Here is a 12,500-nt window from a genome sequence, read left to right on the forward strand (position 1 = left end):
AAACACAATTTAACTGTCAGCATTCACACTTGATTCAGACCACCCCATACAGTGAAAACAAACTCATGCAACATTCCTCACAGGACGGGTTGTTTGTATCTTCGAATAGAATATTATAGAATAGAATAGAATAGAATAGAATAGAATAGAATAGAATAGAATACGTAGAATAGATTAGAATCGAATAGAATAGCATAGAATAGAATAGCATGCTGGAATGTAAAATGACAGGACCAACTATTGAGCCTTTTGGGGGTCATTGAGTTGAGTTTAAGACACCTAATTAACAAACTTGAAAGTGTGTGTGTGTGTGTGTGTGTGTGTGTGTGTGTGTGTGTGTGTGTGTGTGTGTGTGTGTGTGTGTGTGTGTGTGTGTGTGTATGTGTGTGTGTGTGTGTGTGTGCAGTGCACGCGCGCATGTGTGTGTTTCCATCTGGGCAGACTGGTCTAGACTAGGGTTAATAGTGAAGTTAGCCATATAGTGCCAGGCCAAGTGGATTAAAGGGACAGTTTGGTCAATTTCAACATGCAGTTGTATTGCTCACGCTACCCTTGACTTGTCAGTACCTAGTGATAACAAATTTTTCGGCTCAGCCCTTTCCGAGATATGAGCAATTCTAATGGGGGCAGCATTTGTTTACATTTTTAAAAAATGAAACATAGGCCAACTCCAAATATTTTCCCAAAAGGTACTGCTGTTTGCTAGTTGTCTGCTGATGTTTTATAATCTTTTGGATGTTTTTGGGAATAAATAAAAATGTTTTTTGAAATGTAAACAAAGAGCTGCCCCCATTACAATGACCAGGATCTCGGAAACGGCTGAAGAAGAAGAAAAAAAAATCTCAGGCACTGACAAGTCCAGGGTAGTGTGAGCATTACAACTGCATGTTGAAATTGACCAAACTGTCCCTTTAAGCTGGGGGGATGTGTTCATTTCACACTGTGTTTGCACTCTCCCTCCCTCCCTCCCTCCCTCCCTCCTGCCACGCGTTTGGCAAGGCTCTACAAACACGCCAGGAACTCAATCCCATTGTTTATCCCCTCTCTCTCTCTCTCTCTCTCTCTCTCTCTCTCTCTCTCTCTCTCTCTCTCTCTCTCTCTCTCTCTCTCTCTCTCTCTCACACACACACACACACACACACACACACACACACACACACACACACACACACACACACACACACACACACACATCAATTTGCTCTCCCTCTCCCTCTCTCTTGCTCTCTCTCTCCCTCTGTATCTCTTTCTCTTTCTCTCTCGCTCTCTCTCTCTCCCTCTCTCTCTCTGGCTCTCTCTCTCTCTCTCTCTCTCTCTCTCTCTCTCTCTCTCTCCCTCCCACCCCACACAGTTTGTTGTGTTCACTCCCTCTGTTTGTCCACCCCTCACTTTTGCTGTCTGTCTCCTCCAATCCCCCATTCCGTATCCTCTCACCTCCTCCGACCTAGTCTCACCTCCCCTTGCCTCCTCCAATGTGCCCAAATGCCCCCCCCCACCCAAAGCACAGATTCACACTCGCACTGTAAATATTTACCGCACGTAAGTGCAAGTGGCTGAACAAATAAGTGATCTCCACAACAACTGTTCACCATCATCCCATTCAGTATAGCCTACCAATCATCTCTCTCTCTCTCTCTCTCTCTCTCTCTCTCTCTCTCTCTCTCTCTCTCTCTCTCTCTCTCTCACACACACACACACACACACACACACACACACACACACACACACACACACACACACACACACACACACACACACACACACACACACACACACACACACACACACACACACACACTGTATGGTATATTTCTTGCACAAAGGAGCAACAATGTAATATAAGTGAGAGCTGTTTCGAACCAATTCGAGCCAAACTGTGTTCAGCGTGAGAAAAAACAGCCGGTGAGCAACAATGACTCATACAGTAGCGGCCGGTGACGTTTAGTGACAGCTAAGGCATGAACGGAAGGATATGTCAAGGAGAAGGAGAAATGGGATAAGGAGTGAAAGTTAGTTTTACCTTCTCTCTCTCGCGCTCTCTCTCTCTCTCTTGCTCTCTCTCTCTCTCTCTTCAGTCACTTGGAAGCTGTGAGTCACAGTATAGCAGTACAGACAACAGCTAGTCCAAACCGTCGTCTCTAATTAAATGGGAAAGCTGGGAACCGCTGGAAAAGGAGGATCATGCCATGCAGACCCTAGCTCATAAATCTACACAACTTTTTCTCACACACGCCCGCTCAGTCATAGCACGCAGGCACACACACTCACACACACACACACACACACGCACACACACACATGACACAAGCATGAATGCACACACAGCCATTCCTTACCAAAACATACCTAACATGTGATTCATCATTCTGCACTTCAACATACACACACGCACGCACGCACACGCACGCACACGCACGCACGCACACGCACGCACACGCACGCACGCACGCACACACACAAGGTGAACATCCCAACATAAGAAGGAAGAAGCCCGGCGACAGCTTTGACCCAGCCTCTAATTTGTATGTTACACAAACAGGCACACTCTTGGCCATGCAAACATCTGCAGTGCACACACTCAAATATGTAAATTGTAAATATTCAAATGCCTAAGTGCAGAATACTATAATTGCATTACAAGCAATGGCCAGCAGGTGGCAACAGTAACTTACATCAGCAAGCAGACGCCCAAACCAGCATATTGATTAAGCTTACTCCTCATCAGAAGTAGCCAGTAAAAGTAAAAGTATATTTATGGTGTAAGTACAACGCTAGCATGTATTACATAAAGTTACACCAGTTAGTCCATTGTACCTAATGAGGTAGATAGACTGTATTGTTACTGAAATATTCCCTGGAAATTTTCCTTGGAAATGGAAACTGAATGGAGAGCCACATTGCTTACAAGAAAAAGGTCGACTGGGTTGTCAAAATGTCCAAGTTTTGTGTGACAGAGGTGGCAGCCAGCCCTATTTAATGGCCTTATTTGCAGCATCGTGAGAAACCATGTTTGCCAACACACAAGCTAAGACCAATATCACCATTAGCACCAAACGACAGCCAACTAACACAAAAACAACCTTCCACTCTCTACCTCCCTCCATGGCTGAGGTAGCCTTAAGCGAGGCACCTAACCCCACATTGCTCCAGGGACTGTAACCAATACCCTGTAATAACTGAAGCCGCTTTGGATAAAGATGTCAGCTACGTGTAATGTAATGTAAAAAATACCATACGGTATGTTGATGTCATTAATAATAAAAAACTGCAGCCGTATTTAATGTCCTCATATAGAGCATCATACCTTGTGTGAGCGGTGTGGGCCTGGTGATGGGGACGCCATCGAGGGAGCAGAGGTGACCGCAGGGGTCAAGAGTCACGACCCCTCCCCTGTTCTCGATCAGGCAGTGCTCCGCCTCGATGCCCGCACCATCGATGGTGATGTCCTGGGGCACCTGCGCGTCCTCACGGCCGATACGGGTCACACCTTGGGAACAGAAGACACAGTTACATACTTACATACTATAACCTATGATATGATACAGTATATATGCATTGCATAGGTATATACGTAATATGATACAATCCATATGATGTCCAAATATGATAATAATGCTCTATGTCTATATGATGTCTTGGGGTACTGACGCATTGGAGCACCTTGGACAGAGAACACCATTAGGACTGCCATATGATTACATTGATAAGAATCTAATATGAATGGTATGAATTATTTTTTTCATGATAATTTCATGAATGTTCTTCTATCCATTTCTGCATGTATTGTCTGTTCATTAACACATTTTGTTTTATAGTATGTATACATTCTATAGATTTTTCTTACGTAATAAACTCTAATTGAAACTAACTCATTGACACTAACATTCAGCTTCTCTTCTCTGTTTTCACTTTACTGAGTTTTCAGTCGTGCTTTAACAGAGCTCAGACAAGAAAGAGCAACCACTTCTCTTGCCAACACGCCAGTTCGGTGTTTCAGAGTCATAAATAAAAAAGGGGAGAAATTGTTAGTCTGACTGTGTGCCAGTGTAGTCATTATCAACCCTGTAAATCTCAACGAGTCATCTGCATACATCTGTCAAAACTTGAGTAACTGAATAGTCTGCGATAGCGGCAGGAATGTACTCTGCGTGTTGACATGGTAACTTTCGGGGATGTTTTTTTGTGTTCAGTGTTTTTGCTCAGGGTGGTTTAAAATTGGCGTTCATTAGGGAAAGTATGGGAATGCCTGGGGGCTCGCAGAGCTCAGATTGCAATGATGTCAGAGCAGCAGTGATCCTGGCAAACCATTAAGAGTCAGAGAGGGGGAAATCGGGGGTATTGAGGGAAAGGGGCGGAGGGCACTGCTTGCCGTCTTGGCATGTCTGTTCTGTAGACACGGTGGAGGTCTTTCTGTATGTGTGTGTGTGTGTGAGAGAGAGAGAGAGAGAGAGAGAGAGAGAGAGAGAGAGAGAGAGAGAGAGAGAGAGAGAAAGAGAAAGAGAGAGAAAGAGAGAGGGAGAGATTTGTAGACACAGTGGAACTATGTTAAGTGTGGGTGTATGCATGTATTTGTGTGTGTGCATGTGTATGAGACAGAGAGAGAGCAAGAGTGAGTGGATGAGTGTGCACACGTGTGGGTGTGCGTACCATATGAGCGTGTGTGTGTGTGTGTGTGTGTGCCCACATTGCAATATTCACATTCAATTCCACTCACATTTCATGTAATTGCAGCTCAAACGACGCCAGAGAATGTCCCAAATGCCACAGCTTCTGAGAGCCTGACTACACAGTAGGCACTCTTTGAGTTTCCCCATGTGCATCTGTCTATGTGAGCTGAGACATATTTCTTTGTCTGACCTCACATTGCGCACTATCACAGTGTGTGTGTGTGTGTGTGTGTGTGTGCGTGCGTGCGTGCGTGTGTGTGTGTGTGTGTGTGTGTGTGTGTGTGTGTGTGTGTGTGTGTGTGTGTGTGTGTGTGTGTGTGTGTGTGTGTGTGTGTGTGTGTGTGTGTGCGTGTGTGCATGGGGTTGTGTGTGTGTGTGTGTGTGTGTGTATACATGTGTGTGTGTGTGTGTGTGTATGCATGTGTGTGTGTGTGTGTGTGTGTGTATGCATGTGTGTGTGTGTGTGTGTGTGTGTGTGTGTGTGTGTGTGTGTGTGTGTGTGTGTGTGTGTGTGTGTGTGTGTGTGTGTGTGTGTGTGTGTGTGTGTGGGGGGGGTGTTTGTGACTAGAGAGTAGACATTCTTTGAGCTTTTCCACATGTGCTTCTCCATGGTAGCAGCTCTTAAGATTTGCAGCTCTATCTGACCTCATAAGCAATCAGTGTGTGTGTGTGTGTGTGTGTGTGTGTGTGTGTGTGTGTGTGTGTGTGTGTGTGTGTGTGTGTGTGTGTGTGTGTGTGTGTGTGTGTGTGTGTGTGTGTGTGTGTGCTTGCGCATGCGTGCATACAGCTCAAATGTCAGTTATGTCTGTGTGCCTGAGGAGACTACCATGAGATTCTCTTCAATATCTGACCTCATATTTTCCTCTATCACTCTGGATACATCCGCTTGTCATCAAAAACAGAATCACAACAAATTCCTCTGAGTGCATCTGTATACAGCAGACGGTCGTCAAAGTTTCCCAATATGAGATTTGCAATGCTATCTGACCTTATATTGGCCAATATCAATCTCCATGCATCCATTTGTCATCATAGAACACATGTGACAAATGCATTGCGTGACTGCCTCAGTAGACAGTCTCTGAGTTTCTTCATATGATAGTCACTGCCCTGTCTCTGACCTCATATTGTCCTGCATCACTCTAGTATCATCAGAGAAAGAATTTAACAGATGTCAATGCATCTTAGTGTACTCTAGACAGAAGACAGTAGACAGTCTTTCCCCATCTGTGATTCGAAGCCCTATCTGACCTCGTATTATCCTGTATCACTCTGTATACATCCCTTTGTCAGCAAAAGAAAAACACTTCAAGTAATGAATTGCGTCTGGGTCCCTCCAGTTGACAGCTTTTGAGTTTACCCATGTGTGATTCTCAGATGTATCTGACCTCATGTTGTCCTATATCACTCTCGCTACATCCCGCTGTCACCAAAGAAAGAAGAAGAAAACGATAATACACCTCAGTGCATCCATACACCAGATAGTAGACAGTAGACACTGAGTTTCCTCATGTCAGATTTTCGGCCCTATCTGCCTTCTCAGTGTCTTCTATCTCCCTGCATACATCCCTATGTCATCAAAAAAAGAATGTGACAAATAATGTCAATGTATCTGAGTGGATCCGTAGACAGCAGACACTAGACTAGTTGACACCTTCTGACTTTAACCCTGTTTCATGTTGTCTTCTATCCCCCTGCATACTGTACATCCCTTTGTCATCAAAGAAAGAATGTGACAAATGTCACTGCGTCTGGGTCACCCCTCCATACACAGTAGAAAGTCTCTGCTCTCCAATCTACCTGACCTCCTGTTATCCTCTCTCCCTCTTCCTTTGTCATTGAAAAAATACAAATGTAAATGCATCTGCTCATGCCATATATGGCCGATTTATTTCCACATGGTTGCATATGACTCCATATTACCCTGTATATGTCTGTTTGTTATTAAAGGAAGAACTTGATCAATGATGTTGCTTAATCTGAGTGCACACTCCGCACTAGACACAAGACGAGTTGACGGATGTGTGATTCTTCCTGACCTCATACGGGTCTGTATCACTCTGTATCACACTGTATACATCCCTTTGTCATCAAGGAAAGGTGAAATGAATGGCACTGTCTACATCTGTGTGCTTCAGTACACAGTAGACACTCTGCGAGTATCCCCATGTGTGAATCCCGGCCCTATCTGACCTCATATTGTCTTCTATCACTCTGAATACATTCCTTTGTCACAAATGTCACTACGTCTGGGTCCCTCTGTAGAAAGTACACAGTCTTTTGAGTTTACCCATATGTGATTCTCGGACGTATCTGACCGCATATTGTCCCCTATCACTCTGTATATACATCCCTTTGTCACCCTCCTCCCCGCCTTCAGCTCATGAGAAACTCCTCAGTCTAATCTGTCCGGCTCCCTGCGTCAGGAAGTAACCCTTGGCTCCCAGCCTCAGACACTCCCCTTATTATTGGCTGGCCAGTGGCCACGCATTCCGTTTCCTGTCTACCAATGGGATCGCATTCCCCTCTGCTCCCATTGTGACAGTGCAGAGGTAACGAGACAAGGAGTAACTAATATCAGGAAGATGATAAGGACGCTCACACACGCAGACACATACTCGTGCATGCACACACACACACACACTGACACAGTGACACCCGAGGGGTTTCTGGCACCTGAACAGAAATATGATATAAGTCTGGATGTTAAACTGTTCAGCAATATTCAGGGGGTTCAGGAGTCTTATTGTTTTCAATTGTTTGTTTTCTTGGGAGGGGGAATTGGTAGAGGGATGTGGGTGGGTGGTGGTGTCGGAGGATATCAGACTAAGAACAGAACCGGTGGGCCGTCCTTCCTCTGAGATAACTCCAGGGATCAGGGAGTTTACATACACATGTAGACACACACACACACACACACAAACACACATACTGTATACATACACACACGCACATACACACACATGCACACACGTATCCGTGCGTGTGCACACACAAACACACACACACACACACACACACACACACACACACACACACACACACACATATACACACACACGCACGCGCACACACACACACACACACACACACACACACACACACACACACACACACACACACACACACACTGTACAAACACACTCCAGGCCCAGGTCCAGGCCCAGGTCTCCAGGCCCAGTGCCAGCGATAACAATAGAAGGCGCACACACATCCTGAGGATCACAATGACTGTCAGTCTGCTACCTTGTTTGTACTCCGGAACATACAGGCTTGACCTGGGAATCGCTCTAACCTGAGGTGTGTCTGTGTGTGTGTGTGTGTGTGTGTGTGTGTGTGTGTGTGTGTGTGTGTGTGTGTGTGTGTGTGTGTGTGTGTGTGTGTGTGTGTGTGTGTGTGTGTGTGTGTGTGTGTGTGTGTGTGTGCATGACCAGCTTACTAACTTCTTTGAAGGGCAGTAAAGTGATAGCCATGCTGAGGTGTTTGTGTGTGTCCTGCTTACCTTCCTTAAGCGGCAGTAGGGTGATTGCAATGCTGAGGCGTCCACTGCCCAGGCTGACGAGGTGAGGGGAGGCCGTCTGGACCTTCAGGGCCTTCCCCGTGTCTATCAGGTCCAGAGGAGGACTCTGGCACACATGGGGCACACATATTACATTACATTACATTACCTTACCTTACACTTAGCTGATGTTTTTATCCAAAGGGGCTAACAGTTATTATTTTAAGGGTATTGGTTACAGTCCATGAAGCAATGTGGGGTGAGGTGCCTTGCTCAAGGAAACATCAGCCAGGGATGGAGGTGTAGGGAGAGTTAAGGGTGGAATTCGAACCTGCAACCCCCTGATCTTAAGACCATCTTCGTAACCTGCCCCTAACACTTAGTAAGTAAGTAACACTTACTGACAATAAGACAAGGGCAGACTTTATTTTATTTTATTTCTTTTCTTTCTTTCTTTCTTTCTTTCTTTCTTTCTTTCTTTCTTTCTTTCTTTCTTTCTTTCTTTCTTTCTAGAAATGTATTGGAGTTCATACTAACGCATTCATTCATTCATTCAATCATTCGTTCAACTTGTGCACCCACCTGTGGACTGCCGGGGTCCTGCTGGTCTGACTCTGGCTGCAGTCTCCCCTCCGAGTCTGCCTCTATATCCTGCAGATGCACACAAAAGAGGCCTTTAGACATGGAGGGTAATGTGTGTGTGTGTGTGTGTGTGTGTGTGTGTGTGTGTGTGTGTGTGTGTGTGTGTGTGTGTGTGTGTGTGTGTGTGTGTGTGTGTGTGTGTGTGTGTGTGTGTGTGTGTGGTGTGTGTGTGTGTGTGTGTGTGTGGTGTGTGTGTGTGTGTGTGTGTGTGTGTGTGTGTGTGTGTGTGTGTGTGTGTGTGTGTGTGTGTGTGTGTGTGTGTGTGATCAGGGCTGGGGGCATTTACTAAACAGGATTAGGTGTAAATACACTCACATCCTCCCTGTATTCACACCCTCTGACATGCAACCAAACTGTAGAGACAGACAGCAGGCGTTGAAGCGGTGTGTTAAACGGTGGAAGTAATTGACTTTGTATGAAAGAGCAAGCGACAGAGGCGGAAAAAGCTGCAAAACTAGCGCATAGGGCGTCAAAAGCGTTAAAAGAAAAGTTGAACTTGAGTGAAAAATATGTAATGAGCTCAGCGGCAGCAGGTGGCCGCCAATGGGATTTTTGCATTTTTCTAAACACGAGCTTCGGTTGGTCGCTGTCCTGATTGAACACTTCAGGTTGAATCGTTTGCCACGTTCGTCGTCGTCCCTGATCTGTGCAGTCAAGGCGGGACTCTGCAACGCTTTACCTCTTTCTACACCTGGTGTCTGTCCTTACAGATAAAGTGCATTTAATACATGCAAGGTCACAAGCACATTGAATATGCATGCTGTAGTCATACATATGCATGCTCACTCTCTCTTTCTCTCTCGCTCTGTGCCTCTGTCTGTCCGTCATCATCATCTCTCTCTCTCTCTCTCTCTCTCTCTCTCTCTTTTCTCTCTATCACTCTCTCCTGCTATCTAGCTCTCCCTCTACCCCACATGCATACACACACACACACACACACACACACACACACACACACACACACACACACACACACACACACACACACACACACACACACACACACACACACACACACACCGCCACAGCTGCTGTGTTGTGCAGGCCTGTCCTGTGTGGGAGTGCTGTGCTCATGTGTGACCGCAGATGGCTGATAATGAGTCTTATAACCACTGTTTCCCCCTCTGGGACCCTCTGACACAAACACAGGCCAGGGAGGCCAACAGGGGGGCACCAAACGGGTCAGTTGCCCCAGGCCCCAAGGGGAGAGAGGTGGGCCAAGAATGGACTCCTCATTATATGTACTGAGGGTGAGGGAGCCTATCAGATTACTTTGTCCTGGGCCCAGCCAAAGCGGTCAACGGCCCTGCAAACACAAGCCGGGCACCAGGCTCCAGGCAGGCAGGCAGCAGGACTAGACCAGTCATCTCCAGCCCATTAGCCCAGTGTCTCGTCTGATCTAAATAGGGGATGAAGAATTGTGCTAAATGGCTTTGGAGTGACTCACTTACTCTGCTTCACACACAAGCACATGAACATAAGTGTGCACATAAACGTTCACACACACTCACACGCACACACACACACACACACACACACACACACACACACACACACACACACACACACACACACACACACACACACACACACACACACACACACACACACACACACACACACACACACACAGACGGATGCATACAAACCCACACACACTCACACGGATGAACACACACGGATGCAATTCACATGCGTGTTGTCAGACACCACTGGGAAGTTTGAGGGCCTGAACACAGATCTCTCTCTCTCACACACACACACAAAAACACGCATACGCGCGCGCACACACACACACACACACACACACACACACACACACACACACACACACACACACACACACACACACACACACACACACACACACAAACACACGCACGCACACACACACACACACACACACACACACACAGTCAAATTGGACATGTGTGTTCTCAGACACAGGGCGACTCAAGGGGCCTGAATGTGCCTACATGTCATGCATAAGCTCAAACCGAGCAAGTAGCAATTTCTGTGTGAATGTGTGTGTGTGTGTGTGTGTGTGTGTGTGTGTGTGTGTGTGTGTGTGTGTGTGTGTGTGTGTGTGTGTGTGTGTGTGTGTGTGTGTGTGTTGTGTGTGTGTGTGTGTGTGTGTGTGTGTGTGTGTGTGTGTGTGTGTGTGTGTGTTTTGTGTGTGTGTGTGTGTGTGTGTGTGTGTGTGTGTGTGTGTGTGTGTGTGTGTGTATGCATGCATGCATAAGATCAAACTGCCCGGCTGCTTTTCAGCTGATATGGGCTGGAATGCCAGTGCGTGAGTGTGTGAAAGTGTTCCTCAGAGAACACAGGGGTGGAGGGGAGGCAGGTTGGTCAAGGAGGGCTGGGTGAGACTAGTGAAGAAAAAAAGGGAACACATTTCTTGAAACTTTGAAACAAAACGCAAAGGGAGGGAGGGACAACTAGAGGGAGGAATGGCTTCTGAGAATGTGTCCGTTTCTCCCGTTTTTTTCCCACGAGCCCCAGTGTGTGTTTGGCATGCAATGGCATGGCAAGCAAGAGGGGTGGTGGTGTAGATGGACAGACAGCGGACGTGTTTCCCCAAACACCCCCACACACACAACCCCTCTTCCTCCTCCCTTCTCTGGTCTGACCAGTCAGCAGCAGCGGTCCTCTCTGGTTTCCATGGATACAGAGAGGGACGCTGCTGAGCAACCACACAGCTTCTACATCTGCGTGAGTTGTGGCCTTGGGACTGGAGAGCCAGTGAGGCTCCCCACGCTCGTAAATTGTTGCACACAGTCACAAATGTAAGTGTTCCTTCAACATTTAGAGAGTCAATTTAACATCTTCTAGAGTGTTTTGGTCACAGAACACTCTGCAAGTGTTGACGTAACACTGCATTTTTGATACTGGGCAGTGGAACACATACTGTAGGACTCCACTGTCCCACAACAGTGTCTGTGCATATTAATGCATTGTTCACATTGCTGTTTCATTTCCTCCCCCCACAAGTTATATAACTGCCTACTACCTTGATGAGAAGAGCATCTTGCTGATAGTAAAAGTAGACATTCACCACACACTGAACTGAAACTCCAACCACAGGGGCTTATTGAACCAAGCAATGTTTTGAGTAGCCAGTGTCTTCTTCAGGCATGGATCTTTTTCCTCAAAAGTGGGCTCAAAATAACTCTGAAGTACATTTTTTTTCATTTACATTTCAAGATTTAGGGTTTCTTTTTGTCAGACTAGGACAGTGTTTCCCAACCAGGGGTACGTGTACCACTAGGGGTACGCGAGCACACTGCAGGGGGTACTTGGAAAAATGAAATTTTAACAAATATGTGGAGGTCAGTTACATTGGGATGGTGAAAGCGATATAGAACTTGACTTAGGGGGTACTCATGGCACAACGAAAAGGCTTGGGGGTACACAAGACAAAAAAGGTTGGGAAACACTGGACTAGGTGTTGGAGGAGCTGATCGAAGGTCAAAGCGGTCAGCATTCTTAAGATTCTCCATAGTGTCCTCCAACGTATAGAGAGCCAGCGTATAAGAGACGGAAACGTTTTCTGTCACTTCTCACTGAATATATGGTCTGTGCACTGCTAGGAACAGGAAGCCAGCAGTCCACCAGGGAAGGCTGCAGATTACTGCACGGGCCTACCGGGCCCAGGCCCAGGGTCTCAAGAGTCAAGAGTCAAGGGGGCCCTG

General features: G+C 46.5%; 1 protein-coding gene across 3 annotated transcripts in view; it reads right to left on the reverse strand.

Moving 5' to 3' along the window:
• phldb2b (pleckstrin homology-like domain, family B, member 2b) overlaps positions 1 to 12,500 on the reverse strand; it is a 97,624-nt gene that overhangs the window by 73,615 nt on the left and 11,509 nt on the right. For all 3 annotated transcript variants that reach the window (XM_063207412.1, XM_063207411.1, XM_063207413.1), the window contains exons 2-4: positions 8,749 to 8,817; positions 8,170 to 8,293; positions 3,305 to 3,487 (exon numbers count right to left, since the gene is read on the reverse strand). In XM_063207412.1, coding sequence (XP_063063482.1) covers positions 3,305 to 3,487; positions 8,170 to 8,293; positions 8,749 to 8,817 — 376 coding nt within the window. The remainder of the gene's footprint in view (positions 1 to 3,304; positions 3,488 to 8,169; positions 8,294 to 8,748; positions 8,818 to 12,500) is intronic.

This window comes from Engraulis encrasicolus, chromosome 9 (genome assembly GCF_034702125.1).
Source record: "Engraulis encrasicolus isolate BLACKSEA-1 chromosome 9, IST_EnEncr_1.0, whole genome shotgun sequence".
Taxonomy (NCBI): Eukaryota; Metazoa; Chordata; class Actinopteri; order Clupeiformes; family Engraulidae; genus Engraulis; species Engraulis encrasicolus.